Below are 18,532 nucleotides of genomic sequence, written 5' to 3'. Positions count from 1 at the left end.
ACTACAGTCATGAAATTAAAAGACGCTTACTCCTTGGAAGGAAAGTTATGACCAACCTAGATAGCATATTCAAAAGCAGAGACATTACTTTGCTGACTAAGGTCTGTCTAGTCAAGGCTATGGTTTTTCCAGTAGTCATGTATGGATGTGAGAGTTGGACTTGAAGAAGGCTGAGCGCTGAAGAATTGATGCTTTTGAACTGTGGTGCTGGAGAAGACTCTTGAGAGTCCCTTGGACTGCAAGGAGATCCAACCAGTCCATTCTGAAGGAGATCAGCCCTGGGATTTCTTTGGAAGGAATGATGCTAAAGCTGAAACTCCAGTACTTTGGCCACCTCATGCGAAGAGTTGACTCATTGGAGAAGACTTTGATGCTGAGAGGGATTGGGGGCAGGAGGAGAAGGGGACGACAGAGGATGAGATGGCTGGATGGCATCACTGACTCGACGGACGTGAGTCTGAGTGAACTCCGGGAGTTGGTGATGGACAGGGAGGCCTGGCGTGCTGTGATTCATGGGGTCGCAAAGCGTCGGACACGACTGAGCGACTGAAGTGAACTGAACTGAGGGCTTCCCTGATAGCTCAGTTGGTAAAGAATCCACCTACAATGCAGGAGACCCCAGTTTGATACCTGGGTCAGGAAGATCCGCTGGAGAAGGGATAGGCTACCCACTCTAGTGTTCTTGGGCTTCCCTTGTGGCTCAGCTGGTAAAGAATCCACCTGCAACGCGGGAGACCTAGGTTTGATCTCTGGGTTGGGAAGATCCCCTGGAGAAGGGAAAGGCACTCCGGTATTCTGGCCTGGAGAATTCCATGGACTGTATAGTCCACGGGGTCACAAAGAGTTGAACACAACTGGGCGACTTTCACTCACTCACTCAAGGCAGGCTGTGGACTGTGGCAGAGAGAGGTGAGAATCTGAAAGCCCATTCCCCTTGCCTTGGACAGCGCAGCTCTGATGATTCACTCCAGATCCCCCAGGGAACCGTGGGGCTGACAGCCTGCCTGCTTCCTCCCCAGCCCTCACCTGCTCCCCCACCCTCACTGGTTTCTTCTTTCTTGAACCGCTTGCACACAAATCTTTGGCTTGGGGTCTGCTGTGGGGTCTGACTGCTGATGGGATGCTTTTATTTTTCCATCTCCTTTAAAGTGTCCCTGCTTCTGTTAGAACATGACATTGAACATGCGTTCACCTCTTCACCACATGGTAGTACTTAAGCCAGGTGTGAAAAGCCCACATCTGGTTGATCTGTTTAGTAAGATTCCATGTTAACCAGAAGGGCTTTTTGAGTGTATAATCTGATACCAAATAAAGCATTTGCCCCTTTTCAGACTTCCTTTATTGGATGATTTCTAATCATAACTACTTTCTCAGTAAATTGAACCGAGCAGTTAGTGTCTTCCCTCTTGGCTGGAGAGCTGGCTTCTTACTCTTGGCTTTTTCCACTTGCCAATTAGATGTGTGGGTGGCTGGTGTGTAGTTGGATGTTGCTGCTGCAGTAAGCTACCCTCCTGCTGTTATATCCTTGAACTGTTGTATCAGTTGTCCATTGCTACTTAAGAAACAGCCCTCAAACCTAGGGATTTAAAGCAACAAGCACTTATTTAGTTCATGGTCCTACAGCTCAGCCACTGAGGCTGGGCTATTCTCATAGCTGTAACAGAACTTCTTCAAGCGTCTGCCTCTTGCTGATCTTGACTGGGCTCTTTCATATCTGTGGTGCCTCAGTCTGGACCACTGGGTTGATTCATCTTTGTTTTATGATGTTTCTTATCTAGCCTGGACCTGAATGGAACTAAACAAGGCTTCTTGAGGCTCAGGCTCAACACTGGCACAAAACTCACAATCACTACATTCTCCTTGTCATAGCAGGTCATGAAGCTAGGCTAGAGTGGTGGAAGGGGGGAACAGGTGCTCTGCAGTTGCCGGGCTACATGGAGGGGTGTAGAGGTGTGATCGTCTTTGCAATCTATGCCTGTGTGATCTCTGAAGTCACAAGAAGCATCTGGGGGTGTTTTGCAGAACTGAGCATTGGTGGGGGACCAGCTAACGAGGGGGACATTTTCCAGAACGTCTGCAAGCAGCTGGTGACAAACATGAACTCAGGAAGTCACTTGTTGCAGAAAAACTTTTGGAAGCATGAACTGGTTCAGAGGTTCTTGCGCCTCCTTTCTTCCTTGCAAGGTAAGGTTTCTGACAACCTTCAATTGTGTTCAAAGATGCTCTATGCACCTTAATACTCTTTTCTACCGTCCTGTATAACAATTGATTAAAAAATAAATGTCATGATCTACATGGAGAAGATTCAAACAACACAGAACATTCTCCAGTGAAAAGTGGATCATCCACCCCTTGAACTTCCGTCTTTAAGTCTCATCCCTAGGGCAACCTCTGTTATTGGTTTCTTATGCATCCTCCTGGAATTTGCATATGTGATCCATTTACATTTTTTATTTCTTCATTTTTTGTAAACTTTATTTAAATGAGTGTTTAAACAATTAAACATTTGCTTGTGCTGAACTTTCTTTGCTGAACTCGGGTTTTCTCAAGTTGGGGCAAGCGGGGGCTTCTGTCTGGTGTGCACAGCCTTTTTCTTGCAGAGGCTTCTCTTGTGGAACATGGGCCCAGTAGTTGTAGCAGATGGGCTTAGTTGCCCCTTGGCATGTGGGTCTTCCTGAACCAGGGATCAAACCCATGTCTCCTGCATTGGCAGGTGGACTCTCAACTGCTGGGCCGCCAGGGAAGTCCCTATCCTAAAATACCACAGATGTTTCTCTTTTCTGTTGGCTAAGACTGTACACTCCTTGGGTATTTCCAGCCTTCTCAAGAAGCTCACTGGCGAGTGCCGTCACTGCGGCTGTGATTGAGTAGCACGGCCGAAATAACTAAAAACTTGTCTATGGTTTCCTGTAACTTGGGGCAGTGATGTCCCTCTGTTTAGGGTTGTGGCTGGGGACAGAAATCACAGGAACCTTTTTTCGAAGTGTGGTGTGTTCTTGTTTTTGAAAGAAATCCCTTCTGACCTGGTCTATGACATTGACCGCGACTGTGCCAACACCTTCCTCAAGCTTTTACTGGAAAAACAGAAATGGCCCGAAGTGCTTTTGCTGCTGACCCGAAAGGTGAGCGGGCAGCCGCCGCTCGGGGACTGTCTCATCAAAGACTGCGACCTCTCGGCCCTCGACCTCTGTGCCATCCTCCCCCACCTCAGGGCCTGGGACCAGCGGAGGACCGTGCTCCTGGACCGCCTGATAGACCATGGAGGTGAGTCCCAGATGCTGAGTCAGCATCGGGGTCAAGCCTGGGGAGTCCAAGTGCCTCAGGTTACGGCGCTTTCACTTGATTTCAGAGACTCCTTTTTAATTTTGAAAAAATGTACTTATTTTTTGGCCTTGCCGTGGGGCTTTCCCTGACCAGGGATCGAACCCACACCCCTTGCATTGGGCACATGGAGTCTTAACTCCTGGACCACCAGGGAAGTCCCTCGGATTCTCCTACCGCCTCATTCTTTCTCCTCCATATCTTCTCACTGGAAGCAGTGATCAGGTCAAGGCACTTTTGTGAATTCTTCCCTTCCCTTTGTATTCTGTGTGAGAAACGTCAGGATTGTGGAGGGGTGTCAGCCCTGGTGCAGCCACAGTGGTCGTTTCCTCCTGACCTTCAGGTGGACAATTCCTTGCACTTGATACGTTGCGTGGGTCCTTGTCAAACTCGGCGGTGTTCTTTCCTGATCCATGATTGGGATTTGTGATGCTTGTTTTTAAAGAAACGGCCAGATAATGGGTGGGTGGAAACATCTGCCACTTTCATCAGCACAGTCACACTTGGCTGGATGTGTGTCTGGAGCATGCAGACAGCTTGCTGGATCCGGTTTTATTTAAAGCTAATCTGGAAACAGCAGCCTCCTCTCCCTACACCTCCACGCCTCCAAAACCCCTTCCTAAGGCCACTACGAACTGGCCTCCATCTCCTCATTTATAAAATGGGAGTGACGATAGTACCCCTTTCTCAGGGCTGTTTTGAATATTCCCTGTGTTCATGGATGCAGGATCTGGGCAGAGCACCTTGGCTTCATGGTTTTCCACCCGCCTTGCAGTTTAAGGGAAATCACCTTCAGAGGAAGTGATGCCACACTGGTCCCAGCTCTCAGAGAGCCTTACAAAGCTTTCCAGTGTTGGCCTTACCCATGGATTTCAGGAGATAGATGGAAGGTTGCCTATTAATGTCTTCAAACCCATGCCTGACATGGACTCTTACTATCTTTGACCAAAAACCACAGCAGTTGTGGAATTCCTGTTTTGTTCCTGATGAAGCAAGCACTTATCGAAGGCCTCCCTGGGGTCAGGTGCCAGGGCCCAAGGATGGAGAGTGAACTCATGGCTGCCAGCAAGCAGTGCAGGAAGGCTGCAGGTCCAAAGAGGGTGGAGGTCGGGGAGCCTGCAGTGCAGAGGGGAAACGACTGAGCTAAAAAGAAGGTGATGTGCGCGTGGGGACATGTCAGGGAACATGATAAATGAGGGCCGATGGGCATTCTCGGGGAGAAGCTTCACAGAAGCAGAGGAAGTGGGAAGCTTGCTCACGTCCTGGTCACTCAGTGTGGGTCACAGCGAGGGTTGGACAGACACCGGGAGTTTAGTCGCTCACACCGGCCCTACTCCAGGGCAGTGCTGACAATGGTCCTGCTGCAGCGTGGGAGAGGGAGCTGGAGAGACGGGGAAGGAGACAAGGCCTAGGGACAGGACGCCTGGAGGGGGCAAGCTTTCCCCCCGAGGGCACCAGGAAGCCCTTGCCTCCCAGAAAGGGAGGTGGCAGGAGGGCCTTGGAAGCGGGGTCAGCACCCCTTCTTGCTTTAGGCTAAAGGGCAGAAATGGTCCCACCCCTGGGATGTGGCTCACTGTGTCCTGTCTGCCTCCCCCAGCCTTGCTGGAGGGTCTCCAGGGCAGCCAGGAGACGCCGCTCGCTGTGTGCATGAAGCATGAGGACTTCGACCTGGCCTTCCTCCTCTTGACCAAGGGTGCAGAGCCCCGAAGTATTTCTCTCACGGAAGGTGACACTCCCTTGCATGCTGCGCTCCACATCTTTCTAGATGTCAAAGGTAGGCTTCATTCTGTCAGCAGTCTTTTTCTTAAGGATGAAACTGGATATTAGAAAGGATGCTGTGGCCTTTGGTCTTTCCTACTGGGAAAGCCAGCGATCTGGAAAAGGCCTATTTCTTGGCCAAGCCCCTGTCTCTTGGCCCCTCACCCATAGCTCAATGGGAAGGAGTGACCATCACTGTGAATGGTCAGCGTGGGCTGATGAAGAAGATTCTTATGTTTCAAAGTCGGCCATCCATAGCTGCATGTACTTTTCATTTGTTTACATCATTTCAAGGGTCCTGACGTAAAAGATCTTATTGGAATGTTAAGATGATTTCTGGGTTTTTCTGCCTTGGCACTACTGACAGTTGGGCAGGATAATTCATTGTTTTGGGGCTGTGCCGTGCATTTGTGGGATGTCCACCCACTAGATGCCAGAAGCACCTCCTAAACTGTGACAATCAAAAGTGTCTCCAGACACAGTGACATGTCCATTGGGGAGCAAATTGCCCCCAGTTGAGAACCACTGGGTTATGAAATGCTTGGGGAAGTTCTGTGCTCTAAGACCCCTCCCCAGCTGGCATCTCTGCTCCCCAGAATAGCTGTCTAGCACTCACAGGGTTTTTTGTCTTTCAGCTGACATCGGTTTTAACTTCCTCAGCCACCTGCTGGATCTGTTCTGGTCCAAGCCAGAGGAGTTTTCCTACCTCAACCCCAATGTGCAGGACAGCAACGGGAACACACTGATGCATATCCTCTTCCAGAAAGGCATGCTCAAACGCACGGGAAAGCTGGTAGGTCTGCTGGCGAAGTTTGACATCAACCTCAACCTGAAGAACAAGGAAGGCAAAGACGCGCGGCACCGCGTGAAGAAGAACGACCCACTGCTCTTGGCCTGGAACAAAGCCCTGATGGAGAGCAGGCGCCGGGGCCGGCAGGACACCACCGCCCACCCCGGGAAGCCCCCACGCCCGGCAGCCCCTGCTCACACTACTCAGGTCAAGGGCTCCTCCAAGCTGCTGCTGGGTGCTGTGCGAGCCCCACCCAAAGAAGCCAGGGTCCCTGACAGCTGGGAGACCCTTCCCGATGCCCAGGCCACGAGGCCGGAGCCTGAGGCTGCCAGGCCCTGCTCTCGGAGAGACTGCCTCGTGCAGGACATCACGGCTTTGATTCAGCAGCTGGAATTGAATTCATCCCTCCCGGAGGACTGTCCCCAGGGCCTCAAGACTCTGGAGACAGGAGCTGTCACAGAAGGAGAGAAAGAAGAGCTGCAGGGTGCCCCGGGGGCGGAGAGCTCTGACTGCTGCGGGAACAACCCCGGAGCCCTGGAGGCTGCGGAGGGACGTGTGCAGGCAGGCCCCTCGGCCCCGGGGCTCCTTCCCGAGGGTAGCAGGGAGACAGAGGGCAGCGACGACCAGGAGGACTGGAGCGTGTCAGAGATGGACATCTGCCTCCTGGACTTTGAGAACATGACGTGGGAGATCGAGTGCACTTCAGAAATGCTAAAGAAGCTGTCTAGCAAGGTCATGACCAAGGTCATGAAGAAGAAAATCATCCTCGCCATCCAGAAGCTGGGCAATGGTGAATGGACTCCCGGCCTGCGGAAGCGGCTGAGGAACCTGAAAGGAAGCATCCAGCTCTTCGAGGCCAAGCTGGACAAGGCGGCTCGGATGCTGTGGGAGCTGGCGATTGACTTCTCCCCGCGGTGCAGCGAGAACCCCGAGAAGATCATGGCTGCGGAGCGCAGCACGCACCCCACCGAGAAGTCCGGGCGGGTCTACACGGAAATCATACGGATCTGGGACATCGTCTTAGACCACAACAAGCTGTCCTCCTCCATCCAGGCCATCTGCGGCGCCTACAACCGGGGCTTGTCCTGCATCCTGCGCAAGAAGCTGAAGGGCATCAACAAGGGCCAGGTGTCCGCCAATATGAAAATCCAAAAGCGGATCCCCCGCTGCTACGTGGAGGACACGGAGGCCGAGAAGGGCGGGGCCCGCGCCGAGCCCGAGTACTTCCCCCCAGCCAGCGCGGTGGAGACGGAATATAACATCATGAAGTTCCACAGCTTCAGCACCAACATGGCCTCCAACATCCTCAACGACACCACGGCCACGGTGGAGTACCCGTTCCGGGTGGGCGAGCTCGAGTACGCGGTGATCGGCCTCAACCCCAGGCCGCTGGAACCCATTATCCTCATCGGGCGCAGCGGCACGGGCAAGACCACCTGCTGCCTCTACAGGCTGTGGAAGAAATTCCACGGCTACTGGGAGAAAGCCCAGCAGGCGGAGAGCCCGCTGCTGGCAAAGCAGATCTGGCTCAAGCGAAGGTTGGAACTGGAACCCAGAAAGGAGGGTCTGGGTGGGGAGGAAGAAGGGGAGGAGGAAGAGGAGGGAGGATCCGTGGAGGTGGGATCAGTGGGCTGCATAGAGGAGGAGCAGGAAAGTGAAGCTTGCGCAGAGGGAGCCAGTGGGGAGCCAGGAGGGCCCGGCCAAGGGGAGGAAGAACTCGCCCCACAAGAGCCCCCCGAGTTGGAGCACTTACATCAGATCTTCGTGACCAAGAACCACGTCCTGTGCCAGGAGGTGCAGAGGAATTTCGTGGAGCTTTCCAAGTCTACCAAGGCCACCAGTCACTACAAACCGCTGGAACCCAATGTCCACAAGCTCCAGGATCTCAGGGATGAGAACTTTCCCCTGTTTGTCACCTCCAAGCAGCTGCTCCTCCTGCTCGATGCTTCTCTGCCCAAACCGTTTTTTCAGAGAAACGAAGATGGCAGCTTGAAAAGATCCATCGTAGGCTGGTCCACGCAGGAAGAGCTGACCATCACCAACTGGCAGGAGGAGGAGGAGGAGGCTGAGGCTGATGGGGACTACTGCGAGGAGGAAAAAACTGTGGAAACGCGCCCGAGCGACAGCGACCCCCGGGTGTATGTGACATTTGAGGTGTTCGTCAATGAGATATGGCCCAAAATGATCAAAGGGAAAACCTCCTACAACCCTGCCCTGATCTGGAAAGAAATAAAATCTTTTCTGAAGGGGTCTTTTGAGGCCCTCAGTTGCCCCGGGGGGAGACTCACGGAAGAAGTATATAAGCAATTAGGGCGGAAGCGGTGCCCCAATTTCAAGGAAGACCGGAGCGAGATCTATGGCCTCTTCTCCCTGTATCAGCAGATTAGGTCTCAGAAAGGGTACTTTGACGATGAGGATGTTCTGTACAATCTGTCCGAGAGGCTGTCGAAGCTCAAGGTCCTCCCATGGTCCATCCACGAGCTCTATGGTGATGAGATCCAGGACTTCACCCAGGCCGAGCTGGCGCTGCTGATGAAATGCATCAACGACCCCAACGCCATGTTCCTCACGGGGGACACGGCCCAGAGCATCATGAAGGGCGTGGCCTTCCGCTTCAGCGACCTGCGCTCCCTGTTCCACTACGCCAGCAGGACCGCTGCGGACAAGCAGTGCGCAGTGCGCAAGCCCAAGAAGATCCACCAGCTGTACCAGAACTACAGGTCCCACTCCGGTACGTCCAGGCCTTGGGCTTGCCTTATGGGGGAGGTGCTTGGCACTGACCTTGGGCTGGTTTGAAAGCTGTGACTTAGTTTTGCTGGGCTCTTGTAGCTGAGCCAACTTCAGTATTTTGGCGTTTGTTAGTAACTACCCTTATGAACAAATGATCTTAGGATTTTTGCCACTGCTTTTTTTTTTTTCTTTTTCTGTCTCTCTTTTGGGGTGGGGTGGCATGAGGCTTGTGGGATCTTAGTTCCCAGACCAGGAATTGAACTGAGCCCTCCACCCTGAGAGCAGGGAGTCCTAACCACTGGACCGCCAGGGAATCCCCCTTTTTTCCTTTTTTTTTTTAATTGAAGTATAGTTGATATACAGTGTTGTGTTAGTTTCAGGTATCTAGCAAAGTGATTCAGTTATACAAAATTTTCCAGATTCTTTTCCCTTATAGATTATTACAAGATACTGAGCATAGTTCCCTGTGCCTATACAGTATGTCCTTGTTGGTTACCTATTATATGTATAGTAGTGTGTACATGTTAATCCCAAACTCCTAATTTATTTTCCCTGCTTTCCCCCTTTAGTAACCATAAATTAAGTAGATGCCACTACTCATTCTTAGGTTGATGATTTAAGCTGTGGTTGAATGGAAATAAACCTCTAGGTAATATCAGTTTAAGGTGTTGGCCATGACATGGAAACATTTCAGGCGAACATGTAAACAACTGCTTGAGAACTTTTGTTAAAGCACTTTGGAAGCACATGCTTCTGTAATGTATAATGATACACCAATTACAAGTCATTAATCCTGAAAGAAAGCAGCTTTTCTTTCCGAAGAAGCAAGAAAAGTAGGGTGGTAGGAGGTGGTGGGAGATAATGCAAACTCAGGTGATTTTAATTTGTGCTTCACATATTCCTCTTCCCTGTGCCAGGCATGATGCCAAGCAGTTGGCATAAAGTATCTGCTTTTTTTTTTTTTTATCTTTTGCTGTGCTATATGGCTTGTGGAATCTCAGTTCTCTGACAGGGGATTGAGCCTGGGCCATGGTGATGTAAGTCCAGAATCCTAACCACTAGACCAACAGGGAACTCCCATGGGTATCTGTTTTTAATCCTCACAACAACCTTATAAAGAAGGCATCTCTCCCATTTTACAATGGAGGTAACTGAGGTGCAGAGAATACTTCCTGTGTGGTTTTTAGACTGCTCACCAATTCACCATCGATGTCCTCTACGACCATGGACAACATAGAGTGTTATTTTACATGTCTGAAAATTTCGTTTAATGGACTCATGTCAGACATACCTTTCTACAACTTTGTTTTTTTGCTTATAACAATGTTTTGGGATTTCTGCATGTTAATACAGAGCTGCAGTTCATGCATTTCTCAGTGCTGTTAGTATCTAGTTTATCACTGTTCCACATTTTGTTTTCCACATTCCAGACAAAATTATTATTCTTTTATCCTTCAGCAAAAATATTTTCATATTTTATACCTTAGTGACAACACATCTCCTACTTGCTTTACATCCTGAAATGCTTCCCTTATCATTTTTACATATTTAGAGTTTTTAACTTTTAAAAGATAATAGTAAAACCAAGAAACAAGTAAATGAACTATTTGTTATGTCAGCATTTTCTGATTTGCAAACTTAACACATGCCATAATCTTTAAAAACATACATTTTTCTCACAGCACAGTTTCTCTTTACTGTGGTGCAGGATAAGTGTTTAATGAACCCAAATATCTTTTGAAGTTCTACTGATTAATCCAGGGGTGAAATTGCAGGGAATGAGCTGTGCTTTTATTTCAAGGACTTGATAAGAGTTAACTTCAAGCTTTCTTCTAGGTATATTTTTATTCTCTTGGGGTCAGAATTTTGAAAACAGCATTTTATAAAGCCACCTTTCTCTAACTGCCTATTGCAAAAAGAACCAGTTTCATGTTAACCAATTTTCTCTGGAGTCTGAAGAATGCCATTGGCCCCACAGTGTTTTAAAAAAAAAGATTATCTTTCTTTTTTTCTTAGAGGTTCATAGATAAATTTTTCTTAATGAGTTGAACCTGAATTTCCCATTTTACAAAAGGCAGCAAGAATACCAATCACACAAATGGAATATAAATATAAATTATATATATATATATATATAAACTCACACATTAGAAGATAGAATGGTCACAGATCCACTGAGAAGATGACCCATATGGAGTCCCAAACAAACACCTCCCCGACATGAATGGTCCTCAGTGGTTGACACATATCAGAACCAAATGACACTCAGTGCTCACCAAGGTCCTCAGCGTTAGACACAGGTCAGAACCAAGTGGCAAAAATTCCCCAAGTAGCACCTTGTGCTCACAGTCCTCAACAGTTGACACCCATCAGAACCAAGTGGCAAAAACGCCCAAATGACACTCTTGCTTCCAAATAGTCCTCAATGGCAGATAGACATCGGAACTAACTGACAAAATGCCCAAAGAGCGCTTCATGCTCAAAAGAGAAGTTAGCTGGGTGCACACCAGTGGACTTACTGGGTCTTGGAGCGCCTCAGCTCTTCCAGATTCCTGTCTCCACTCCTCCAAGGGAAAGTATGTTGGCAGCCAGTGCCGAGCAGCGGAGAAACAGGGAGGATCCTCAAAACAAATGGTTTCAGCAGCTGCTAGGACATCTCCCCAGGCCCCCTTCTCAGGGCCAGCAAGCCACGAGCAGCAGGTTCCTCAAAGCCTTCCCTGCACGGTGTCATGGCAGCGGCTGCACTCCAGAAAACCGCGGGAGCCAGATGTCGCGAGAGTGCGGCCTCCCATTGTGTGCCCAGACCTTACGGCAAGTGGTCCAGATGCTCACTGCTCAAAAGCTAATAAAGAAGCAGGGTTGGTGGAAAGGAACGTTTGCTTTATTTCTGAGACAGGCAAATGGTTCAAAGGTCGGCTACCCTGCCCTCCGACTGCCCTATCAGAGGACAAGTGATTTTATAGACGGGGCACGTGCAAAAACAGTATAGTCAGCTCTCACCATTATCTTGAAATTGGTCGTGTGGTGGTCTGATCAGTGTCATTCTGATTGTTTTAAGTACAGTCATTCTTCAGTTCCAGGGTCAGTTTGTTCCCATATTGCTTGAGGCCAGTTCTCAGAATTGTGGCAGCATGTCGTGACTATAGTCTTTTCATCACGTAGTTAACGTCTTCCGGCTGGTGGGGTTTCATTATCTCTTAGACTGCTCAGAGGATATCGTTCAGAATACCTCTGATCCTTGAGGAGGAAAGAAAGGTCCTTGACTTTGCTTAATGACTAAACGTTTATTATTTAGTCTTGTTGGATTGCTTTTCTTTGCTTCTACATTGTCTCACTTCTCTGATTAAACTTTTTCTTTGGCTAAAGTTTTTCCACAGACAGAGGGAACTATTCCTGTGAACAGTGTTTTTTGTTTTTTTTTAATATACTCAGCAACCCACCCAGATGATCACTGCTTAAGCCCCATCTTCCACCTCCTCTCAGGATGGAGGGAAGACTGTGTGTAAATGTTTCTGTGTAAAGAACCAGAAAAAACCCCAATAATATGTATTAGAGTTGAGAGACTTTAGAAAACACATAAAGTATTAAAAAAAATTTCAAGCCACCTGTAAAGCTGCTCACTGCTCACGTTTTGTTTCATTTCCTTCTGATCTTTTTCCCATATGCATATATGCGTTTATCACATACATTTATTGATTAGGTAGTGAATATATGTTTAGTGAATATTTCTCCCCATCTTTTATTCTTTTTTAAAATTGAGGTCCTTGTTTACATAGCAAAACATTCACCTGTTTAAAATGGGCAATTTAGTCATTTTTTAATATATTCATAAGGTTGTGCAATTATTATTACTAATTCCAGGACATTTTAATCACATAAGAGTGATTTAAAAAAGAGTCATTAAAAGGAGTGATTAAAAAACCCCATGGACACTAGCAGTTACTCCTCGTCCCCCTCCCCGACCCCTGGCCCCCGCCACCCCTGTGAACTACCAGTCTACTTTCTGTGTCTGTAGGTTTGCCTATTCTGGACATTTCATATTATTGGAATCACACAATATGTGACCTTTTGTGTCTGACATCTTTCATTTAGCGCAGTGTTTTCAAGGTTCTTCCACACTGTAGCATGTTTCAGTACTTCACTGCTTTTTATGGTTGAACTATTGTCTGTTCTTTGATTTTTTGTTTAGTTGCTAGCTTGTGTCTGACTCTTTTGTGACCCCCATGGACTGTAGGCCACCAGGTTGCTCTGTCCATGAGATTATCCCAGCAAGAATACTGGAGTGGGTTTCCATTTCCTTTTCCAGGGGATCTTCCCAACCCAGGGTTTAAACCTGCGTCTCCTGCATCTCCTGCTTTGGCAGGTGGATTCTTTACCACTGAGCCATGTGGGAAGCCCATTCTTTGATTATGTTCATATAAAATAGTTTCATCTAAAAAATGTTCATCTAGTTGCCTAGAAAGGCATTTAAGTGGGTTCCAGTTTTTCGCTGCAATGAACACTTCCATGCCTTTTTCTAGTCCTCTTGTTAATGTACATCTCTGAACCACTGTGGCAGCTGATGTGCTTAGACTCAAGTTTCCACTTGTATTCTTGATTTCTTTATATTGCATACTTTTAATAATAGTAGCATTGAATAGTAAAATTAACCTTCACTATTTGGTAATAGTAATGAGGACACCTATGCCCATTTCATAGAATTCTATCTGGTGTCGGGCAAACAGCGCACAGCCCCTAAGAACGGTAGGAGACCTGGGATGATCTGTATTCAGTCCAGCTCATGACTCTTGAAGCTCTTGGACCTCGGAGTCCCTGGTTGTAAAAGTAGGGTAGTCTGGTCTGTCTTACCAGGCTCCTGTGAGGATTAAACAGGATAATTGTTATGACGGAACCTGTTGTATAGTAAGCCTCACCGTCACTGTTACTTCAGCACTTAGAAACGGGACCCAGGGAGAAAGCTCTTCGGAAAATCCTTCATCTAGCACTGACAATTTTTCTTAGTATAGTGTTCTCTCCCCTGGGTGTAAACATAGTGCAAAAGGGAGATGCAAGCCAAGGCTGCTGTCCCAGCCAACATCCAGCTCTTAGGACTTCCCTGGGGGTACAGTGGTTAAGAATCTGTCTGCCAACGTAGGAGACGCGGGTCCGATCCCTAGGCTGGGAAGATTCCACATGCCGTGGGCCAGCTAAGCCCATGCGCCACAGCCAGTGAAGCTCGCTCGCTTAGAGCATGTGCTCCACAACAAGAGAAGCCCACTCGTGACAACTAGAGAGTAGCCCCCACCCCTGCAACAGGAGAAAGCTCATGCACAGCAATGCAGACCCAGTGCACCAAAAAAAAAAAACAAAATCCAGCTCTTACCATGTAACCTTGTTTCCAGTGCTCTAAGTGCCAATGACAGAGGACGTGATAATTCTTGTGTTTTTTTGCACTGTATATTAGCCCTTGGTGTTAGCATTCTAACAGCCCTAAGTGTTTAGATTACATTTCTGCCTTGACTCTTCTTCATGAGGTCATTTTCTCTAACATGAACGTAGTCCAGGAATGAGATTCTACAAAACCTTCTTAGGACAGTAAACACATCCCTGCCTTTGTCCGCTGTACCCAGAGTAATACAGCCCAGAGCCAAAGTGATAAAATCTAACTGGACCTGAAAATTGTCCGCAATTAGATGTACTCTCAGGACCAATACTGCTTCTCGGGGGAAAAAAGCAAACTAAAATAAGAAAACAGAATACATGGGAGTTCCCTGGTGGTCTACTGGTTAGGATTCTGGGCTTTAACTGCCAAGGGCCCAGGTTCAACCCCTGGCTGCGGAACTGAGATCCCACAACCTGCTCAGTGTGACCAAAAAAAAAAAAAAAAAAAAAAGTCCAGCCATGTTGGTGTGTTGTATAACATCTGACTTTTTTTTTTCCTTGTCTTATCCCAGGAATCCTCAATCTGGCATCTGGTGTGGTAGATTTACTTCAGTTCTATTTCCCCGAGTCTTTTGACCGCCTTCCAAGGGATTCTGGCCTTTTCGATGGTCCCCGGCCGATTGTCCTGGAGTCCTGTAGTGTGAGTGACCTGGCAATATTGCTTCGAGGCAACAAAAGAAAAACCCAGCCCATTGAATTTGGAGCCCACCAGGTGAGTTTCTTGAGATTGTATGTTTTAAAACAAAAGGCAGTTTGCAATTGAAAAAAGTTTGAGAAGCTGAGTTCTTCCACAAGGTAGAATTCAGTAGTTCCTGTCCTAGGATGAGGAGGTTTCAAAGATGAGTGAGTGACTATTATTAATATTCCCACCAGCCTGGCTGACCTAGTCCACGCCAGCCACTCCTCTTTGGAGACATTACCTGCCTCCCAGAAGAATAGACTCAGCTTCATTAGATTTCTGTTTGTACAATTTGAAGTTTTTTCTCTCCAATCCTTTTTTTTTTCTCCCCCAAGGTAATCCTTGTAGCTAATGAAATGGCAAAGGAGAAAATTCCAGAAGAGCTGGGATTAGCACTTGTGTTAACAGTTTACGAAGCCAAAGGCTTAGAATTCGATGATGTCCTCCTTTACAACTTTTTTACTGACTCTGAGGTATGCCATACTGAATTCTTTTTTCGCACAGCATGTGTATGTCTGAACTTCACTTCCACTCCAGGAAAAAGCGCTTGGAGCTGAATGGAAGAGTTTGCCGCCGGTGACCATTTCCGTTTTGGAGCATCATCCATGTGGTGTGAGGTTTTCTGAGTTTGGATGTGCGTTTTGACAGTGGCTGTGGATTGGTTCATAGTGTGTCCTGGGCTGGCTCTCCCCGTGCCCTGCCCTTCCCTGCTCTCTTGGATTCATCTTTTCTGAATGCCTGGTACCCAAGTACCAGCTTCTGTGTTTCACTAGCTGCTGTTATCCTTGACTGCCAAGGATGCTCAAGTTGGAGCAAGGTCTAAGGAGAGCCTGACAAATGAAGGCAAGGTTAGCGGTGTCTGCCCTCTGAGGACAGAACTGGGCAAGGTCATTCATAGAGAGACAACTCTGGGAAGACACAGGAGCTTTGGTTCCTGCCACAGGATCAGGTGATGCAGGGGACGAGAACAGCCGCCCTGCCTGAGCGCCCTTCTGGCATGGCTTTGCCATCACTGCTTGCTGCCCTTGCCCACGATGGCAGTGAAAGAGTCCATGGACTGACCCCCAGTAACCTCTCTGCTGGCCTGGTTGTTTTGACTTGGCTCCTGAGTCCTTGTGATGGTTTTCTTCCCGAGCTCAGTACATTGTGGATAGAGCCACCAACTCAGTGGCTCTGAGTTTTGCAGCCACTGCATGCTCTTCACCACTGTCTCTGGTGGGAGCTCAGGCTGGCTGCTGACCATGCTGTTGGGTCTCCTGGGGGGACTTTGCTGGCTGCACCCCGGTCCCCTGTGGCAGATTTCTCATCGCACATGGCGCATGGTTTAAGGGGCTGTTTTCATACTCAAATCAAGAGCACTGTTAGCTTCGACTCCTTAAAATCTGCCCCAGAAACAACCCTTTAAAAGGGGTCCTTTGGGTTTTGTTCCTCGTCTTTTTTTTAAATGTCACATTTGCCTTGATGATAATTATGACTGATATTGCTGTGGATGCTTTACGGTTTATAAAGTGCTTTTTGAATGCATCATCTCACTTTATCCTCCACCAACCCTCTGAGGGTGTGTGTATTTCTATGACCTTCATCCTACATGTAAGACCGAGGGTCATGGAAGTTAAGTTGCCTGAATTCCTGATATAGGTGGCAGAGCTCGGAGATGAACTCAGATGCTTCGAGTTCCAAATCTCATGATATTTCCACTGTACTCCTTTCCTTTTGATGCCCCGCATGCAAAGCAAATCAGCTTCCAGAATCTTCCACAATGAGCATATCATTGCGGTAGCTCAAGTGCGTTCCTTTTCTATTGACTTTTGCTAATAAAATCAGTGCACTCTCATTAACCCTAGAACCACTTTTAATCTCTGAGGACTAACTTTTTTCTCTCATAATACATCCATTGGTCATGGTTGGACCGAGGCTCTTCTAAAAGAGGAAGGGGTAAGACTTTGTTGTTCCTGTCCTTTATTAAGTGCCGGTTGTATGCTTGTGCTAGTAAGAAGCTCCACGAGATCTGGGCTTCTGGCTCATAATTTGTGGTCCACTCTGTGTCTCTCACCTTGATCCTGGAATGGCAAAATCCTGGATACCTTAACCCCAAACTCCCACCAGTGGCTCAGTGAGTTGCATGAAATTAAAACAATCACAAACTAAAACCTGTGGTAACACCACTTCATCTCACAACAGAATGAGAATTCTAGAAAGATTTCTGGTATGTTGCTTCCCAAATACCAGAGAATGGAATCATGCACTCCCAGCACAGAGGTCACCTTTAGTTTATCATTTACAACCACAAGACCAAAAGGTGCCGGTCAGCAAATGAGAGGAGATGCTTCAGTCAAAAGGGAGGAAAGACAGAAGTCACATAAGTCCCCACACGTCCATGGTCTGGCTGCTCACGTGGGGTTTCTTTTGAAGAAAGAAGGCTGCTAAAGGGTATTTGTTGTTTGACACAGGGGAGGACTCCCCTCTCTATCCCTGAAGTGTGTGTCTGGCAGACACCCTATGTGTGTGTGTGTAGGGGGCTTCTTGTTGCCCTGGCTTGTGATTCTTCTCTTCAGAGAATTCAGTGTTAACCTGTTCAACCACATGGACATTAGGACTGTCTTCTGAGATGAGAAAGGAACCGAGGAATGGTTAGGTCAAGGCCTTCTCTTGTAAGATTGCTGCCTCACTGGAAGGGGCAGTCATCCTCCCAGCCACCCCCGAATTCTCCTCCTGTGAGGACTTGGAGGGGTGCTTGCCATTGACACTCTGCCCCAGCGGGGAGGCCCTTCCTCCCCACTCATGTCTAACTAAGACAGAAGGGACTTTCAAAACCACAACTTGGAAGGGTTGCTGAACCAACCTAGAGAACAAGCCCCACAAAGGAAGCCTTGCTGGCAGATTCTAAGCCTTCTTCCTTCACAATTATTAATCCCCAGAGAAGAAGCTGGAAGACTTCTAAATGCTTCTTCTTGTTCTTGCCAAAGTCGCTGCCAGCCTGCATCCTTGCCATCCGCACACGTGCTCCTTCCTCGGAGGCTCTGTCTTGAGAGTGAGATGTGGTTTATTCCTGGCAGCAGCTTAATCGCGTGCTGTATGAACAGCTTCTGCACCTCCTTTGAGCAGTTTTGAAATACAGGTGCTCCTCTGGCCTTTCCAAGTTCAGCCAGCCGGCACCTCTGCCGGCCGCCAGACCCCCTCAGATGTCAGCACATGGGTCTGGGCCTGCTTCCTCTGGCAAACAAGTTGGGTAAACAGCTTTACAAAGATGAAAACATTTCGCAGATGTGTCTTGGAGAATTTTTTTCAGCTTCCAGTTACTTAAATGATTACGTGATTCGCATGTCTTCTCAGAACGTGGTGATTAATTCCCCAGTCGGTTAGTAGCATAACCACTCTTATGTAATAGTGTTTAAAGCATTTAACTTAGTATGTATGGCGTTCATTACAGAGGAACTGAAGGGAGGTGAGGCACTGTATGCCTCTACGTCTCCATCATCCTTGAAAAGATACATAGGTGGCAGGTATCACCATTTTATAAAAAGCTGAAGGATGGGAGAGTTGAGTACCGACTCCCTACAGATACAGTAAAGTAGGAAATCTGAAGTTGCATGGGAATTCCCAGCTGTAAATACTGCGAGTAATCCAGTCAGGTTTGCCTCTCCCAGGTCCGAAAACCATGGCCTGGGGGCCAAACCCAGCTAAAAAAGATTTTTACATTTTTAAATGGTTAAGAAAAAAATGAAAATAATATTCCGTGGCACGTGAAAATTGTGTTAAATTCAATTTTAGGGTCAAAAGATAACATTTTATTGTATTGCTGCTGCTGCTAAGTCGCTTCAGTCGTGTCCGAC

General features: G+C 47.8%; 1 protein-coding gene across 1 annotated transcript in view; it reads left to right on the top strand.

The window, feature by feature from the left end:
• The window catches only part of TRANK1 (tetratricopeptide repeat and ankyrin repeat containing 1), a 95,993-nt gene that overhangs the window by 50,486 nt on the left and 26,975 nt on the right, over nucleotides 1-18,532 (top strand). Inside the window, exons 11-16 of the mRNA XM_052635914.1 lie at nucleotides 2,023-2,184; nucleotides 3,010-3,264; nucleotides 4,919-5,095; nucleotides 5,715-8,600; nucleotides 14,533-14,732; nucleotides 15,035-15,172. Coding sequence (XP_052491874.1) covers nucleotides 2,023-2,184; nucleotides 3,010-3,264; nucleotides 4,919-5,095; nucleotides 5,715-8,600; nucleotides 14,533-14,732; nucleotides 15,035-15,172 — 3,818 coding nt within the window. The remainder of the gene's footprint in view (nucleotides 1-2,022; nucleotides 2,185-3,009; nucleotides 3,265-4,918; nucleotides 5,096-5,714; nucleotides 8,601-14,532; nucleotides 14,733-15,034; nucleotides 15,173-18,532) is intronic.

This window comes from Budorcas taxicolor, chromosome 1, assembly GCF_023091745.1.
Source record: "Budorcas taxicolor isolate Tak-1 chromosome 1, Takin1.1, whole genome shotgun sequence".
Classification (NCBI taxonomy): Eukaryota; Metazoa; Chordata; class Mammalia; order Artiodactyla; family Bovidae; genus Budorcas; species Budorcas taxicolor.
Note: the sequence above shows the minus strand (reverse complement) of the source record. Positions and strands in the feature narration are given on the sequence as shown.